This window comes from Spermophilus citellus (assembly GCF_964194105.1).
Source record: "Spermophilus citellus genome assembly, chromosome: 2".
Taxonomy (NCBI): Eukaryota; Metazoa; Chordata; class Mammalia; order Rodentia; family Sciuridae; genus Spermophilus; species Spermophilus citellus.
Genome location: NC_138183.1, coordinates 83681897 through 83700534, shown reverse-complemented (window position 1 = coordinate 83700534; position 18638 = coordinate 83681897). Strand labels below are relative to the sequence as shown.

Sequence of the window (18638 nt, the reverse complement as noted above, 5' to 3'; positions counted from 1 at the left end):
TCTTTGATGGCAATAGCCATAGACTAAAATAAGGCATCCATACTTTACCTGTAGTTCAGAATTCTACTTCCTTATTTCTACTCACAATTAGTGAATCATTCACTATTTAAGGACTCTTTGAACTGAAGCTACCTAAGGCAAACAAGCCTCCCTGCCCCTCCTCCATGTGCCCTGAAAGGGCCAGAAACACCCTGACATTACTCACTCTAACACACAGCAAACATATGACACCACAGACTAAAGAAGCACCCATGAGGTAGGTGTGAAAATCAAAACTCAGGAAGAAGGTGAAAACATCACAAAAGAGAAAAATGAACACTTGAGAAAGAAGCCTGAAGTATTCCCAAAAAGCTGACCCAGCAAGCATTTTTTTTTCCATTCTCAGATTTCAATAGTTAAGTTCTCTGACTCAGAAAATATATCAAGTGTTTCACATCTTCTTAGAGCCCTGATGGCTTTCCCATTGTGTCTATCATCTTTTCTGCTTTTCTTCCCCTTCCCCATCTGTCCTCTCTTTCTACTCCACCCTCATCACATTTCCTGTCCCACTTCCTGCTTATCCCCCCTGCCAACACACCACAAGTGATGACAGCCACTTTGGTCCCAGCCAATCTGCAGAAGGTAATAATCCTATTGCCTTTCTTACTGCTCAAGCTGCTCACACAGATATAAGTGACAACATCCCACTAGCACTACCAAATAAAATGTCACCAAGGACATAATAATAAGCAGGGGTAAGAGGTGGTAGGGGTGGGAGGACTGACCAGGATTTGAAGGAAATGAAAAATATCGAATTTTTGTATTCTTTAATATATTGTGATTTATGATTTTTTAAATCCTAAAACAAAGAAAGTAGATTGTGGTGACAGCTATATAACTTCATAAACTTACTGAAAAATTACTGAACTGTACAAAAGATTAGTGAATTTTATGGCATGTAAATATACCTTAATAAAACTAATTTTCTAAAAAATACTGTGATGTAAAGAATATAAGGATGGCTGGAAGAAGGAAAAACAGCCAGTTAAATAAACTGTATACTGAATCACTTTCCTGTTTACTTCCTCATCATAAAATTACTTTTAGCATTCACTCAAGTATTTTTTTTTCTACAAGAGACTAAAACAATGTAAGTCCATGATGATTGCATCAAAATCTACCTAATGAGGAATGGAACTCGCACGTATAAAGTAGATGTTTGATGTATGTTCTCAGAAGAGAGTACAATGATAATACCTGCCATGTCAATACTTTAGTGCTTAACAAAAGATGTGATACTGTAATATTACAGTATTAAAATAGCAATAAAAAACTCTATTACAATAGAGAAGCAAAAAGAGAAAAAAGAAAAATCTCCCCCCATTGAAAAAGTTTTAGTTAAGGAAGAAATAGTAAAGGCACAGATATAAAATGAACTAGGATTCTTATAACTAACATTAGTTAACATCTCTATCATGTGGGGATGTAAAAGCAAAACAGACCAGTCCTGGTTCTCATTGAACTCATAGACACAGGACACATCTTATAATAGTAACATAAGACATAAAATACTAGCAAAGGTTTTAAGAGAGAATGGCAAGCCTACTTCTTGGGGAAAAAGTCATTTTTTTTAATTCATTCATTCAAATATTTATTAAGTACCTAACACTAACATGCACCACACTGTGGTAGACACTGAGGTTACAATATCAAACTAGATCAGATCTTGATGATCTCAGTTTAAAGTTTACCATGAAAAACAGTCAATGGATTAATAATACTAAAAAAAAAAAAAGTCTCTAGTAAATTCCATAAGAAAATTATACGACGCTGTGCAATCATTTATCAAGGAAATATCAATCTAATCTTGGGGATTAAGGAAGATTCTCCTAAGAAAGTTGACTTGACAACAGAGACTGAGGGATTTGCAGTTCTGTGTACGAAGAAACAGGAAAAAAGAATTCAGAAAGAAGAAAAAGACTGGGTAAAGTTCCTGAAACAGAAGGAAGCTTGTGTCTTTCACCCAAAAGAATGAGTATCTGCATGGTGGAAGGAGAACAGGTAGGGGGACAGAGTGGAGGGACAGGCAGGTTAGAATTTTGTAGAGCCTTCTTATGTAGACACACACGCAAAAAGAACAACAAGGGCAAAGCTTGAGGACATGCACACAGAGCGGCATACTCTACAGAACCACAGATCAGTGGGAAATGGCTAAGGTGAGAAGAATTACAACATAAGGCCAAACAGTAAAGGGCTTTGCATAATATGAAAAGAAGTTGGACTTCATCTTGGTAGGAATGAGATATTATAAAAAAAAATTTAAGCAGTAGAGTGCTATCAGTTCTGCAGTTAATAAGATGGATCTTGGATTAGTAAAGAAGCTGAGTGGCAGAGTTAAACCAGATTGGAGAACAGTTAGAACGAATGCAATATTCTAGAGTGAAAGACACTTGGGTCTGAAATTGGACTGAATACCCTCCCAGCTAATAGAAACCATTAACCACATATATATAAAAAGCTACTCATTTATAGAAACTCAGAACTGCAAAGGGCTTTAGAGATCATGAGACCCAGATGCCAGTAGTACCCCAGGCATTGTTAACAACCAAGTACAAACAAAAGACTGTCTATTTTCAAATGCACACAGACTTCTAAATGCTGTCTGAGTGAGGGAATTGGGATGGTTGAATTCCAGTACCAACCGCAGGTTAAAGGCCACTACTATACAGTGGGTGAATGTCCTCTGTCACATTCTAACCAGCTATCAGTCAGTCTCTGCCTGAACACCTCCTGTGGAAAAGAACTCACTATATCTTAAGGTCAAGTTTTTTTTCTATTTTGAGTTAATGAGATCTAATACTGAGTAGAAATCTACCTCCCCATAACTTATTACCACGGAATCATGGAGGAGAATTTAGAGAAAAAAAAAAAAGATTCAGTGGGACAAGTATACTTGGAGTATCTGAAAATGGCATAAGGCATGTTTTTTTGGTTTCCTTTCTTTCAGATTAAACATCCTCAGGTCACTCAACCATTTCCCTGTGCAAATGGCTCTGAAGTCATTCTTTTAGCTACCCTCCCAGTGAGATTTGATATGACTATAACACAATACACCAAGTAGTGCTGAGCAGATCAAATCCAAATGAAGTCAGATTAAAATTCTACTATGCTTTTTTCTGCAACTATATTGAAGGTTTTGGGGGGACACAAATCAGCTTTACAGTTAACCCAAACCCAAACACCAAAGTCTGCCTGTCCTAGACAGTGTTCAAAGAAATGTTAGTATCACAAAAATTAGATTAAAAAACAAAACAAAACAACAATACCACCAATCAACCCAGAGGTTTAACTGGGCAAACTTTTAGTCAACTGTATGACTTCTCAGAACTACAAAGCTTTGAGAGGATGAATGTGTATGCAGGGTTCCCTAAACAATTTTGGATGTGGAACATGGGATTAGATATGCTGCCAGAGTCTTCTCCCAATTGACCATTTGGACTTGCCTTCTGATTTTCAAAGGGGGACAGAGTATTCTTCACTGCCATGTCAAATCAGCTCTACAAGTTCAGTGTTGTCCAAGATAACTTCCTGCACTTGGAAATGTTTTTTATTTGTGCTAATAATATGGAAGCCACTAGCTACACTGAGTACTTGTAATGTGGCTAGTATAACTGAGAAAATGAATGTTTTGTTTTATTATACTTTAAATTTAATTTAAATCCACATAACCACTACTATACTGGACAATGGGGCTCCTACTTAAAGTACTTTAAAGTTCAGTTTCAGCAGTAATAATAATCCAATCACTATCTAACTAAAAGTCAAAGAAATAGGTTGGTTTCTTAAACACATGTTAATTTCTCGACACATGTGCAGATAAAAGTTGGCACTGCTGCTTCTGGACAGAGACCTACATTTAAAACCTGTAGGAAAATAAGTTCTACCTCCTAGAATCATCTTTCACTTCCTGAGGTCCAAAAACCCGTAATGCCATCACAGCAGTCCCACCAAATGATCTATTACTGTTCAATTGCAGGATCTGGTAAAGTAAGCCAATTAGTCAACCATGAAACATGGGACAGAATTACATTCTCCGATGGTGGATTCAGTAGTATGAGGGAAAAACTATTTTAAATGAAAGGTTACCCATGCCCACACCTAATGTAAAAATTAGAAATCTGGACCAGGATAAATCCTCTAAGGCCCTAATCCATCTGTATTGTTCAAGATGACATTCTTTTGATATACAGGGCTGTCATAACACATTATGCCAAGACCAACAAAATGGCCCCAACTGGGAAGCAGACACACTCTATGCAGGCTGCTGGCACTTAATGAACACTCTTTGAAGATGGTCTTAGGGGTTTCACTACATGCTTATCAGGGCATTTCCAATGATTTCAGCCAAGCTCACCTACATCAAACTATGTTATCACAAATCATTGATTCTTTTCAAAGTTTACAAGCAGTAAAAGGAGTTAACTTGGTGCCATTATGAGGTGATAGCACTGCCACCAGTGCATGTAACCACTGTATTTTGTTCATTTCCTCCCTAGGCACAATGTGAAAGTGACTGATGACATTTTTTAACTTCCATTTCACAATTATTCTATATATGCAAAACATGGCTCAGAGAAACTCAGTACCATATTAACTCAGTTGCCCAAATAGCACTTTAGATATACCTGTATCTCATAAAAGGCAGTAGAGGAGTTTGTTTCCCATCACTTTATAAGGACCAAATTTATGGCATGTTCAAAACAGAAATTTATGTATCATTTGGTATGACAATTTTAATTTTAATCTACTATAATTGTGATTCAAATAAGTGCATATTATCACTATTTGGTCATCATGTATTATTTTCTACAATTAAATGCTATAATAGAATGCCCAAAACAATAGAATTTGGGGTGGGGGGGGGAATACACACTATTTGGTACTACTTACTAGAGAAGCTAATGGCACTAAAAACAAATCCTAAGTTAAAATTACTGTTGCACAAGAAAACATCCAAGTTGGAATGTTACCTTTCCCCTACATAAATATTAGAATTAAAATAGGCTGAAATTTTTCTCTTAATTTCCCTTTATATTCTAAAAATTATAATAATCAGAGAACTCTTGTTAAATGTTTAAACAGAATAATTTTAATCCTGTGTTTCATTTGTTAAACTAAGTATCTAATAATAAATGCATGGAAAAACCATCTCTGCTCTCTTATAATCTCAGTTCCCAAATCCACTCTCACAGTAAGTGTGAGGACTAACCTACAGGGCTCCTCCACCAGCCCTAAACAGTTCTACTTCTGTTTGTTTTTGTTTTTTAATATTTTTAAAAACTTTTTTTAAATTGTAGATGGGCACATATCTTTATTTATTTTTATGTGGTACTGAGGATTGAACCCAGTGCCTCACACAAGTACCCTAATGCTGAGCTACAGCCCCAGCCCTCTACTTCTGTTTCAAGTAACTCAAAGAACAACAACAACAAAAACCAGCTATGGAATTAAAGGAGTAAGGAAGGGGGCAGATGTCCACCCTCCCTACTGCTGAATGACTACACACAAGTTGATGGCAAGGTTAAAAATGAAGGCCATTTCTTAAGAGTAACAAGGACCAATGGATTTAAGAAACAGAAATTAAGAAATCACTGGAGCCAGGCTTGGTAGTGCAGGCCTGTAATTCCAGCGACTTGGGAGGCTAAGGCAGGAGGATCACAAGTTCAAGGCCAGTCTCATCAACAATAAGCCCTAAGCAAATTAGTGATAACCTGCCTCAATATAAAAAATAAAAAAGGGCTGGAGGTGTAGCTCAGTGGTATTGCACCCCTGGATTCAATCCCCAGAACAACAACAACAACAAAAGACAAGCCACTGGAGGTAAGAAACCATTTTCTGTTTTTTATTCTCTCCAGCAAAAATAGATATATGTCAGGTTACTTCAAGCTGTAGCATCAAAATGGTCTATGGCCCAAGCCATTAAAGTGGATAAACTTTACTCTGCAAAACAATAAACCTGAGATAATTTTTCTAAGACATCATAAAATCCACAAAGTCAAGAATGACAATGATTTCTTGGGAAAGGCAATGGTCAAAAATCTGAATCCATTGTCTGTAGTTCAAGGACAATGTATATTTACAAAGAAATACATGTGAGGGCTGGGGTTGTGGCTCAGTGGCAAAGCGCTTGCTTAGCATGTACAAGGGGCTGGGTTTGATCCTCAGCACCATATAAAAATTTAAATACATAAAATAAAGGTATTGTGTCCAACTACAACTAAAATACACCTACACACACACGAGGAAAGAAAGACCTCAAATGAGGAGAGATTTCCTTAGCAATTTCTCTATCAACTAGCAATTTACTTCCAGCAAATCTACTACAATATAGCTGGCCATGTGTGATTTACTATAATCTACTCTTCAACTGAGAAATATCTTTCAAGGATCTTAGTACATTCTTCTTCTCCTTTTTTCTAATGGGCACAAACATGAACAGTTATATAGGCTCCGTGGGTTGTTAAGACAGCCCATAACTATTCATGTGGTTTCCTTTCTATCCTCTGTAAATATATGAATGATAAATAATATCTGATGGATGATTCTTCTCCAAGAACGGAGAGTCTTCTATAAAAGACTCAAGTATGGACGAGTCTTCTATAAAAAGAACTATGCATTATTTTACATCTTATGAGTTGTGCTAAAAAGTTAGTGTTTATCATGTAACACCATTAACAATGACAGTAACAATCACCATTACTTTCATTTTGTGCATACCACTGTGTGTAGAAGTTTTTTAGTTGTCTCCTAAGACCCTTTTTCTTAAGTTTTAGGTAGATATATCAGTTACTCAGTTAAGACTAAATTTCCAAGTGTCCTTGCAGCTGGTTGTAGATAGATAATCAAGGTATTGAACATTGCCAGGGGTCAAGAAATGAGAGGATCTTTCACATCATGCCCTTAAAAGGAATATGCCCTTTCCTCCTTTCTTCTTCCTGTTGGCTGAGGCAGGACATGTGATGTTAGGGACAATGAACATCAACACAAAACTTGAGTTAACAACGTCCTAGAATTGCCAAATGAGTTCAAAAATCTTAGAATTGCCATATGAGCCATAGGTGCTTCTAGGCCAACTGTTACGAGAAAGAGAAACAAGTTTTTATCTCGATTAACTACTATTCCTTTGATCTCTGTCAAAGCAGCCAAATATCCAGCCAGGTCCTTCACGTTATCACTAAACCACATATAACAACCCTATTATGTGGCATCCCTATACAAGGATGAGGAAACTGTGGCCCAGAAAAACTAAGTATTCTGATCAACGTCACAAAGGAAGCAAGTGGCCCAGCCAGGATTTGCTCCTGAGTTTCCCTAACTTCAGGTTCTTATCACACTGTTTCTCACATAATATAGCTCTTCCAATGAATTCTATAACTTTTTAATCAGGGCCACAAGTTTCTGAAAAACACTACTATATCTTGAGGAAAAGACTTTCAACTATACGGAACACACATACCCTGTCTGTCTCAACAATGAACCTTATAAAGAAAAAGGAGTATCCAAAAAAACAACTGTCCCCTAAAACAGAACTGCAAATAATGTGCCCAATATTTAACTTAAATTAATGTTAGTACAAACACTGACTTACAAAAAAAAAAAAAAATTCCCTTCTTTCTTCAAGTTGGATCTGTAATAAAGTTAACTGCCTACTGCTGGAGCTGCAAGACCTAGCAAACTTCCCAGGAAGACCAATAGCCACCTCATTCTGGAAGATTACCTTGAGCTTCTCAGTTTTTACTAAGTTCTTCCTCTCCAATGTCTTAGGACCAAAATAACTTGGAATAGAATCCAATTCCCTGAAAGTACAATAGGAAAGGAAGGCAGAAAAGAGGGTATTTACTATGCCAGGTACTTAACATTAAAACTATAATATACATTATAAAGATGGGGTTTATTCTCCTCATTCCATTGAAATATTAAGGCTTGAAGAGATCAAACTTCCTAACACAAAGCCAGTAAATGGCACAACTGATCCAATTTCAAATCAGTTGAAATGCTGTCCCTACTGCCATGGTGTGTGGTGCCATCGTGATGTAGAGTTTTCAATCCACATTAGAATCACCTTAAAGGTATGTTCCTTGAATGGGGTGGGGGTGGCCAAGACAATATTTACTGGCATTCTCAAATTTTGCTGAGGACCCAAAAGGACTAAGGGTCTACAAGCTATATCTTGAAATCACTAATGAAACTACACTGAGATTTTCAGCTTGTTCAGATCCTGGAGTCACTTTTACTTTTTCCCTCTAAAAGAAGAATACTAGGGCTGGGGTTGTGGCTCAGGGCACTTGCCTAGCATGTGTGAGGCACCAGGTTCAATTCTCAGCACCACATATAAACAAACTAAAGGTCCACTGACAACTTAAAAAAAAAAAAAAGTTAAAAAAAAGGATATTAAAAAGGAAGATAACCAACTCATATTCTTCCAAAATGGGGAGGGAGGGCTGGTTCCAGGTACTCCCAAAAGGAACTAAGAGCTCTGTCTTCACTGCCACAGCCAGTACTACTGTGGCAGTGAAAACTTGCTGTAGCAGTGAAGACTTGCTGTAGCAAGTGGTGCTTTCTATGTGCTAAACTGCTCAGGTATAATCCCAAGTAATCCTCACAGTCACTGAATGCATTCCATGATATTATTAATGTCATCCTATAGATGAGGAAACCGAGACTTAGGCAAATCACTTGCTAAAGGTCACACAGCTTAGCTTAGTTAAAAGAGTAAGCCATCCAATTTAAGAGACCAGAACTTGACCCAGATCTGACTGACTTCATCCCCACATTTCTTGTTTATGGAAATGCCAACTTGATTATTTATAGTTCTCCTGCTAATGAGACCCAACTTAAGAGAAAAGCTTCCCATACTTACTACCTTGACAGGTGCCTTTTTAAGAAAAAAAATTGACAAACAGAAGAATATATCTTACCCATTCCTAACAGCCAAAAGTAAGTGGAGAAAAGAACAGCTTCAGACAGATGAGGTAAGGTTTCTCTAAATTCTGATATTAGAAATACTGTGAAATTTTAAGTGATGGATCTTCATTTTTAATGACAAGAGTTAGTAATATCTTTTGTGTAATGCCTAGAACTAGGACTTTGAAAGTAGTTATATGTAAGGTGCAACAGTACAACATTAAAATATATATATTGGCTATAATTTTTTAACATTATAGTGAAATTTAATAAAAAAAATTTTTCTGTGATTTTTATATATAGACACCTTGGTCAACTACTTTTGAGCTACAATTACACATCTGAAGAAAAAAGTCTTAAAAAACTAAGTTTATTTAACAGTAGTCATTTCATACGCTACACACACACATACACACAAATCTAAAGAATATGGTAAACCACAAACAAACAATACTGAGCAGGTACATTAATCAGCATTTGGGGGCTTAATTAAAAACAGATTTCACCTAGATGTAAATTTACCTCTTGTTCCTGTCAAACTCCCAAAAGCCTGACTTTTAGGAGCTCAAAATCCCACTTACCACTGTCCTATAGCTTATGCACTAGTCTTCAGAGAATGTTTTTCTATTTTCTAAATAGATCATTTAATTTTTAAATAAAAACATTTTAAAATAAATTCTAATGCCACAGCTGCTGTTTTGGCAGTGAAACTGTCACACAGAGAGCCGGTGTTAAAAGATCAGATTAAGAGCCTTCAGTCCTGGCACTGAGTGACGCCTGCAGCCATGCAAGAGTGATTTTCCATGCCTCTGAAGAGACAGGAAATAGAATTCATCTTCCTCTAATAACCTGCCTCCCCCACTCCCTCCAGATTACAGTCCATCTGGCCTCAGGGAAGAATTGAGGAGTCTAATGCTCACAGAATGCCCTGAAAATGAAACAAGGTGGGCAATGTTCAGACACAAAACATCAGAGAGGACCAGATTTGACAGCAGCAAAAACATTTGTAGCCCACATATTTAAAAATATACATACATCTAAGGAACTAGAAAAAGAGCAAATTAAATACAAAGAAAAAAGAAGAAAAGTTATGCACAGAATGAAGATTTAGGAAATCCTGACACAGGACATTACATATGAATTAAAGATTTCAACCAAGAAATGTCAAAGCATTGGGGAAATAAATAAATGGTCAGAATATGACACCTACTCTCCTAGTCTGAAGAACAAAAGAGTTACCAGTATATTTCCCTACGTTTTCCTGTACAGGTACAACTTCCTTGGCCAATTAATTCCAGTCCAGTCTTGCTCAGCACCACTACCATTACACATTCCATTCCTATTGGGCTTGCTCACACAAACCATATAACTCATGTGGGAAAACAACTTACTGGCAAATCAGCTCCACCAACCCCCAAGACCTCCTTCCATTTCTGAACATAATCCACATATCCTGCAGAAATGCCATGGAAACCAAAGCTGTTTCAGTAATTATACATAGGGGTCTGTACCTGCAGAGGCCTAGTCTAATACCACCCTGGGGATAATTCTAACTTTTTCCTGCTGCCTTGGGGTATGAAATTCCATCCTGGTTACAGTTCCCTGGATCACACATGCTTCCTACTTCTATCTTCATAAAGCTGAGCTGCTTAAAGAAATACATACTACTATGAATCAAGTAAATGGTAGTTGGCTTTCCTAAAGAAATCCAAAATATGCAACAACTCTTACTAACTTGCCATCTAATCCAAACACAAGAAAACCCTAAGTAAAAATAGGTAAATTGGGATATGACTGGTGATAGTTTTGTGGCCACAGCAACAAGGGAAAAAAGGCAATAGAGCCTTTGCTTTTTGTGATCCAGAAGATTCTTGAGGTTAGGTAAGGCTGTAAATATGTGTGCCCTTTCCCAATATATGCTCAATTAAGGATACTCATGGTTTTGATGTCCAACCCAGTTCAGACCAAAAAAGAAGTCACAAATAGCAATCCATATATCCACAACACACATGCATGCTCAAATAATGTTAATGCTAACATCAGCACATGGCCACTAGTAGGCAGGTGGATGAACAGCTCTTCTGAAAAGCAATGACACAACAGGCTGACACAACTGAAAAAGTGGAAGCAATGTGCTCAATACCTTCTGAGCCCCCAAAACAAAGCATGCAGGGTACTCTGTTAGTAGTTCTTCCTCCTTATAGCTCATCTTACTCAAGGAAAGGAAGGTTAAGTTATCCAGAAGCAAAAATCATCTCTTTCCAATACTCTCACCTAAACTTTAAAACTACCAAAAGCAAGCAAGCAAAGACAGAAAGAGAAGGTAGAGGATGCCACAAGGAAGGGACCAAGCTCTAGAAATGCACCTCCTCATTCCAATGTATGTGTATCTGTCAATAATGTGCACTTCCCCTAATGGTCAGGAACAAGACACAACTAGTGAGCCACATGCCAGGTCTTGGCAATGTGTGAAGGCCCCTTAAACAAAACCTAATTTTGATGAAAGTGGCACTCTGAGAAACTAGTCCATTGAGTCCATCTTGAATATCTTTTCCCAGATACACAGATAATATAAAGACTTAGGTAAGAATAAGTAACTTTTTAAAAACAGCTAGCCAAAAGTTACATTCATTTGTTTACTATGTGAAGCCTTTCCGTTTGATATGTCTTGTAAAGACTCTTAATGGCTAGTGACAAGGAAGGTAGAACAAGCTCTTGTCTTCCTGGCAATTTTTCGATCTTTCCTATTAGATGCCATTATGATAAACAAGCATAATTTTGAGAAACACTACATCATATAATGACAGCAAAATATTTTAACAATTGAATTTTACTTAGCACATTAGAAAATATCACATTATATAAACACATTTAAATTATACTCCATTGAATTTTAATAAGGTATAGAAGTTGGAACGAGAACACCGTATCTTAGAAATGTGAAATACAAATACTAAGAGACTGGCAAGGCCAGAGTCAGTTCCACAATGTCTTCTTTAAAGAATCACTAAAATGCCAACTTCTAGTCCAGTGCCTAAAATCAACTACCTTACCTCTTGGGACAGAAAAGGAATGACTTGTGCACAGATAGCATTCAGCCTCTTGACAATCTCTGCCTGCAAAATAAAAAATAAAAATAAAATTTTAAAAAGAGGATAGCAATAAAGAGAAGAGTCAGCTGATTACCAATTCTTGAAATACTAACAGGATGATATTAAAACACACTTTATATTCTGGCTTGAGTATTTATTTCCTAAGAGGAAAACTGTTGTCAGCAAGCCCATTAAAAGGAGGCAGTGATAACAGTGCCACATAAATAGCACAATTTATTAACCAGCATGTACCTTAAAAGTTAACCTTCAAAGACCAAGGCAATATAAAAAAGTTTATTTTCATTAGTAGAAATCAGTTTTCAAAAGCTTCATCATGATCCTTGCCCATTCTCATGTTTCTCATAAAACTAAGTCTTTAAGCATTTACATGATAAACATCTTTCCTACAACCCAACACTTTCTATTACTAACTCACTGGATTGCTACATTTGTGGCCTTTACTTTTAAACAGGAGCACTGGGATTTTATACCTAAACTTCCAACCTCCTCAAAGAGTAGTACCCAAGCAACCAAGTAATTTGATTAATTCAGATTCTTAGTTATAAACTGTTGAGGAATGAGATGCTTTCAACCACAGTAAAAATTTCCAAATGTGTCCCATCAGGGTATTCAGTGGGTAGAGGTTTGGAAACATGCTAACATCTTACTATACTTGGCAGAAAGTAATCAGAGTATATCTAGGGAATAATCTTGGGAACCTTATCTTCTTACTGTCCATCTGCAAAAGTCCCAAGATTGTCAGAAATCAGAATTTATTCTATAACACTTTTAGTAAATACAGAAACCTCATACCAACATGATGTGACAAGAAGCTTAAGAAGCAGAAAAATACTACCACTACATGTTTTTTATAAAAAGCTACTCAAATTTAAGCAATGTTCATCTTAATTTGTACTTTTGGATGATATGTTGTTTAATTTAGCAAATAGTTTTTTTAGACATACATACAAAATAGCTTATATTTTATTGATGGGGTACAGAATATGAGAGGAAGAAGCGTTGAAAGCCAAAAAACCTTAACCAATTACTATTCCTGAGACATTCTTAAAATAGGTTCCATCTAGGGTCAGTTCCTCATTTTATAAGAGGGCAAAAATGCTCTTTTTCCTGCTAAGTCATTACCAGAATGACAGTGACACTCTACTTGTGCAATCTAGGCTTCCTTCTTTCATCAGTAACCCTTTTGACTTTGCAGCTATGCAATCTTTTTAAATGCCAACACCTTAAAAACTTTGCCAGCCAACAGAAAACACAAATTCACCATGAAGTTTCAAAGCAAGCTTTCCACTTTGGCCTGCATTCCTAAAAGGATGGACAAAAACCCAACTCCAATAAGCAGCAGTGAATAAGGACCCAACTGTGCTGACCCGATTTAATTTACTGCACTAGCCCCATGGAGCACTTAGCCATCCTTTAAGAATGCTTAAACCACCATGAAAAGATGCAATGGGAATCACCAAACCACTCTCCACCTGGACAAAAATACCACAGTGGATATGGGGTGAAATTCCAGGGTGAGTTAAAAAAATAGAGTGGCAGTCAGAAGGCTGAAAGCAATACATCTCAAAGGCATTTGGCTGTTAAGCTTTTTGTAGGGAAAGGTGGAGGGGGAGAGAATAAAAGATAATGAGACACTTTGGGGCAGACCAAACTGATGATTCTAATGCTTAGAACCATCTGCCAAGCATATTTTCCTCATTATGTTGTTTACATAAATAAAATAGTCCCTTGCTAGGAGGGTTGAAAAATGTGTGGGCCCACAAGAAAACTGAGTTCTTTAGTCTGCCTACATAACCTAGACAATAAAATCTACTCAAGAAACTTACTCATTTGGCAAAATAAAGACCAAAAAGGTATTTGGTTCCTTAAGTTTAGATCTAGGTTATTTTAAGTCTGACCAACTATTTAAAGAAAAATTCTACATTTTCTTAAAAACAGTATAAAAAAGCGAAAAACCTAAAACATATATGTTAACATATATACAAAACAAAACAAAAGAAAAAAGAAGGAACTTTTCCTTTAAAGGTCTTCTTGTATTTAAAAGACTTTCTTAATTTATTTAAGTTGTCATGCCAATGGATTTTCATAGTCAGGCTAATTGGCAGTGGGGGGTGGGGTGAGATGTGTGTGTGATTTCATAAAATTAAGCAGGTCATTCCTCACTTTGAAAGCTAAAGTTGCCTCGGAAACACTGCTGCTTGCATGGTCATCTAATTTTGCCTCTTTTGTCCCACAGGACCCAGCTTTAGGGAGGCATCATTTATTTACAAGCCTTTCCACTGGGCTTCAGCGATCAGCCAATAATACTGTGGACACACACTTCTAATGGCCTATGTTTTGAAACTGAGTCTAATCTAATGGCATGGGGCCCAAACTCCTTTTCCAGCACAGCCATTAAAGGATGTAGGTTATTGCTGTTGTCACCATTGATATTTGTCATTGTAATGTAATTAGGGCCCTAAAATGATGCATTACAGCCCTTGGCACAGCTTCTATTAAAATCTTTTCTTCTGCTCACTGAACTGCGACCTGCTTTCTGATGAATAACAGACAGACAGCTTTAGGGTAAGGAGCAGATTCATCAAAGAAGTATTTTTCAGCTTTGGGGAATGAGAAGTTAAAAAAAAAAAAAAAAGGCAACCAAGGAGGGAAAGCCACAACACATATTTGAATTTCATCTGACCACTTGAAATTCTGATTGCATCTGATGAATCTTGCTTAGACAATATATTCCCAGCCTTCGAATCACATGGTTAATCAGGGCTCTAATCTGCTATCCATCAGCCTATGCCAGCTCTGTAGTTTCCAATCAAATTTATAGGTAATATGGGTCATGCATCCCTGAGCAAGTATATTCACAGATAGCCCATTTACACAGGAAGAGATTCTGACATAACTGCTGTTAGGGTTACTCGATGTTATAATGGTATTCAATGCTTTATGGACACTACTAAACTATTGCCTTTAGATTCATAGTAGTCCAAAATAGCATTAATGGCCTCAATGAAAGGATAATTGTTTATGTTCAAGTATAAACAAAAAACTCATTTTGGCAGTCACACTTTGTCAAATATATTCCCAATTTTTGACAATGCTATTATGTCCTCCCCTATCTATAGATATATTCATTTAAAAGAAAAAAAAGTGATACGTTTTCTACCCTCAACTCACCACCATTCTATCTTCTCTTTCTACTTATCTACCTTTACATCATATTCCAATAAAAAGAATATAAAAAAATGACCATCCCTGTTTAAAAACAAACAAAAAACTCAGTTTGGACAAAATATCTTAGGAAAAGGTAACAACAACAACAAAAAGCATTCTATGAAAATCCTTTGGCCATTCACTAAACACCTGGCACATGAATGCCAACAGGCTAACTCAAAAGTGAAGACAGACAGTGGAACAGTAGCATGACCAGTCAGTAATGAACTGAGAAAACACCATGAAGAATATTTCATTCCTCTTTATTCATACTCCAGTACTTAAGAATTATTGGAAAATTTATGAACTACCTTACATTATAAAAAAAGTAATCTCATGCACCAAAAAGAATGCTGCTCAACAGATTAAAAAGTAACAAAGTGTAAGGCACACAATATCACATATATATTTCCCTTATAAATTACACTACTTATTTAAAACAAAAAAACTAGTCAAGACTATACCTGAATTCAATTAGAATCCCTCACATGGACCTGATATAATAAAAACCTAATTTTTATTTCGATTATTTATACCTATATATGTTCTTTATAAAAAAAACCTATTTAAATAACATAATAAACTTAAGAGAAAGTATGATACAATTTTAGCAATCAAAGAAACATATCCAAAAATTATGGTGATGCACACCTATACTCCAGTGACTTAGGAGGTTGAGTCTGGACAATAGTAAGTTCAACGTCAACCTTGGGAACTTAAGGTGACCCTGTCCAAAAATAAAATTTAAAAGAGCTAGGAATGTATCTTAGTGATAAAGCACCTCCGAGTTCAATCCCCAAAAATTGAACAAAAAAACACCAAATATCTGTTTAAAAAATGTTTCATAAAGTTTTTAGACTCTTGTTGAAACAGGAACAACATTTCTAAATATGTACTGTTGAAATAAATCAATAATAAAGCATTATTAGGAAACCATTTCAGCAGTCAGCTTAAAAAAAAAGAGCAAATACAATTTAAGGAAAACACTTTTGACAAATAACATTCTACCATTAATTTATATTCTATAGTAGGTTTCTTTGCCAAAAAAATTTTAAAAGATTAATCTTTTTATTAAATGTTTATCAAAAATATACACTCACCCAGTATATATAATCACTTAAAAAATAAAAAAATTCCTACTCACCCTGCCTGAAATCCTTTTTGGAATAAGCACAAATAAATTTTGCAACCTTCTCCCATACTTCACCTCTGAAGAACTCTCTAACATTTTTAAAATTTATTTCACCAGAAAAATAAATTATCTTGATTTATTCCAATCTTTCTGAAGAACCTATGCATCTTTGAAAACTAATCTTGCCTAACCCTAGATTATTAATCAGAGTACTAATAAATTCATTCTTTCCTAAAAGTCCAGACTAGAAATAAGGGAAAATATTCAAGTAGTAATATTACTCTAAACTGATGCTATGGTTTGGATAAGTGTTCCCCAAAGGCCCATGTGTTAAAGGCTTGGTCTGGTTACCAACCTGTGGAGCTATCCAGAAGTAGTGAAATCTTAAAGAGGCAGGGCCTACAGGACAGAAGTTAGGTCACTGGAGACATGCCCTAGAAGGAGATAAGGGGATACTGGGACCCTGAACTTTCCTTTTTTTTTTTTTTTTAACTTCCTAGAATCCATAAGTAAGCAGTTTTATTCCACCATGTGATTCCCACCATGATATATTGCCTTGAATAGGCCCAAAACCCACAGAGCCAATCCTGTACTAAAACCTCCAACACTCTGAGCCAAAAACCAACCTTTCCTCTTTTAAGTTAATTATCTCAGGTGTTTTGTTATGGCAAAAGCAAGCTAACACAACTAAAAACTCAATATTTACCTTGCCATCAAACTTAAACTTTATAAAACAAATTTTATACTGAAAGACCTAAGCAATCTCATTCTACTTGGGACCTCATTTTGCTCTGAAACTTAACCTCTGACCTACTGTAGTCCTAAAGTCAGGAAAATACCACAGAAAAGCTCTGTGGAAACAGTTCTAGGAAAAGCCGCAGATGGTGATCACCTAAGATAGGCCAAGATATCGAAATATTTGAAATTCCAGATGGCCCCCACCTAGGTGTGGTGACCAATATCTAAACTAGAAGCCCTGCAGTTTGGCACGTACCCCCCTTGCGACATCCTCATAATTTAAACCAATCAATTTTAAGTACAACCCTTTGAACTAACCAATAATTCTTTCCAGATTCTTTCCCACCACTTGATACGCTAATCATGTTTTAGAGTTGTTATTTGATTTTCCCGTGGTGTGTGATGATTTGCTAAGAGACGCTATGATGTATGTGGAGGTCCCTGACTTCTCCAAAGAATGTATAAAACTACTGCAAATTCTGGGCTTGGGGCCTCTCGGCATCACCTGTTGCTGTGTATGCGCGGAGGACCAAGCTAGCTCGCAATAAACACCTCTTTTGCTGCTTACATCGGATCTTGGTCTCTGGTGGTCTTTTGGGGGTCCCAAATTCAAGCATAACAATACATTTTTAAAAAAATCAGTCTAGGCGCCGCTGCGCCCACAGCGTATGTTGCCGGTCTTAAAAGATGAAGTAAAGATCATTAAAGGAGATCTGTCGACAAAGACTCAGGACGGTGTCATGAAAGGGGCCTAGGTGGAGTGAATCTGCCACGACTCCAGCCAAGGTGGAGTGAGTCCATCACAACTTCAGCGCAAGCAGTAAGGCTGCAGCCCCCGAGCTGCCCAGCTCCCTCGGCCCCTTCTCCTTCTCCTCTCCGCCTTTCCGCTTTGCTTCTCCTCCGCCGTCTCTCCTCCCACGCTCAGTCCCTAAATCTAGATCTCAATTTCTTTCCCCCACCCCGCCCGCTCTCCCGCGTGCCCAGTACCCGGCCGGCGCGGGCCCTGAGGTGCTGCCTCCCCTCCCCCAGCCCGCACCCCCTCCCCGGGGGTCCCGAAGGCCACAGCTGGGCCGCCACCGCGCCACCGCCGCCGCTTCCCGCGGAGCACCATAGAGCAGACTCTTCACCGCACGAGTGAGCTGCCGAATTAAATGGAACAGCTGATGAGTGACAATTTAAAATCTAAGTGATCCAATATGGCAGCGGACGCGGAGAGATCAAGTCTCTAACCCCTTCAGCTGCGCGAGCATAGGGAGAAGTAAACTGTCAAAATACTGTTCGCTCAGGACCACTAGGCACTGTTGAGCTGAAGGGGATCCCGGGCAAACAGTCTGCCCCTCTCAAAACACACCGAGCCCGGATTGGGCTGCATTCTAGTTCTGGTTCGCCTGCTTCTCGTGACTCAGCACTAACGATCCCGCTGAAATAACTAGTCGGCCCACCTGAACTCACAGAGGTAAAAGCCAACTGAGCACGATAGTCAGACCCAGGGTATCCCTCTGCTG

At 37.4% G+C, this 18638-nt stretch overlaps 1 protein-coding gene across 9 annotated transcripts in view; it reads right to left on the bottom strand.

Moving 5' to 3' along the window:
- Positions 1-18638, bottom strand: part of TLE4 (TLE family member 4, transcriptional corepressor) — a 143251-nt gene that overhangs the window by 90553 nt on the left and 34060 nt on the right. For all 9 annotated transcript variants that reach the window (XM_081281002.1, XM_081281006.1, XM_081281007.1 and 6 more), the window contains exon 5: positions 11997-12059. In XM_081281002.1, the coding sequence (XP_081137128.1) occupies positions 11997-12059 (63 nt within the window). The remainder of the gene's footprint in view (positions 1-11996; positions 12060-18638) is intronic.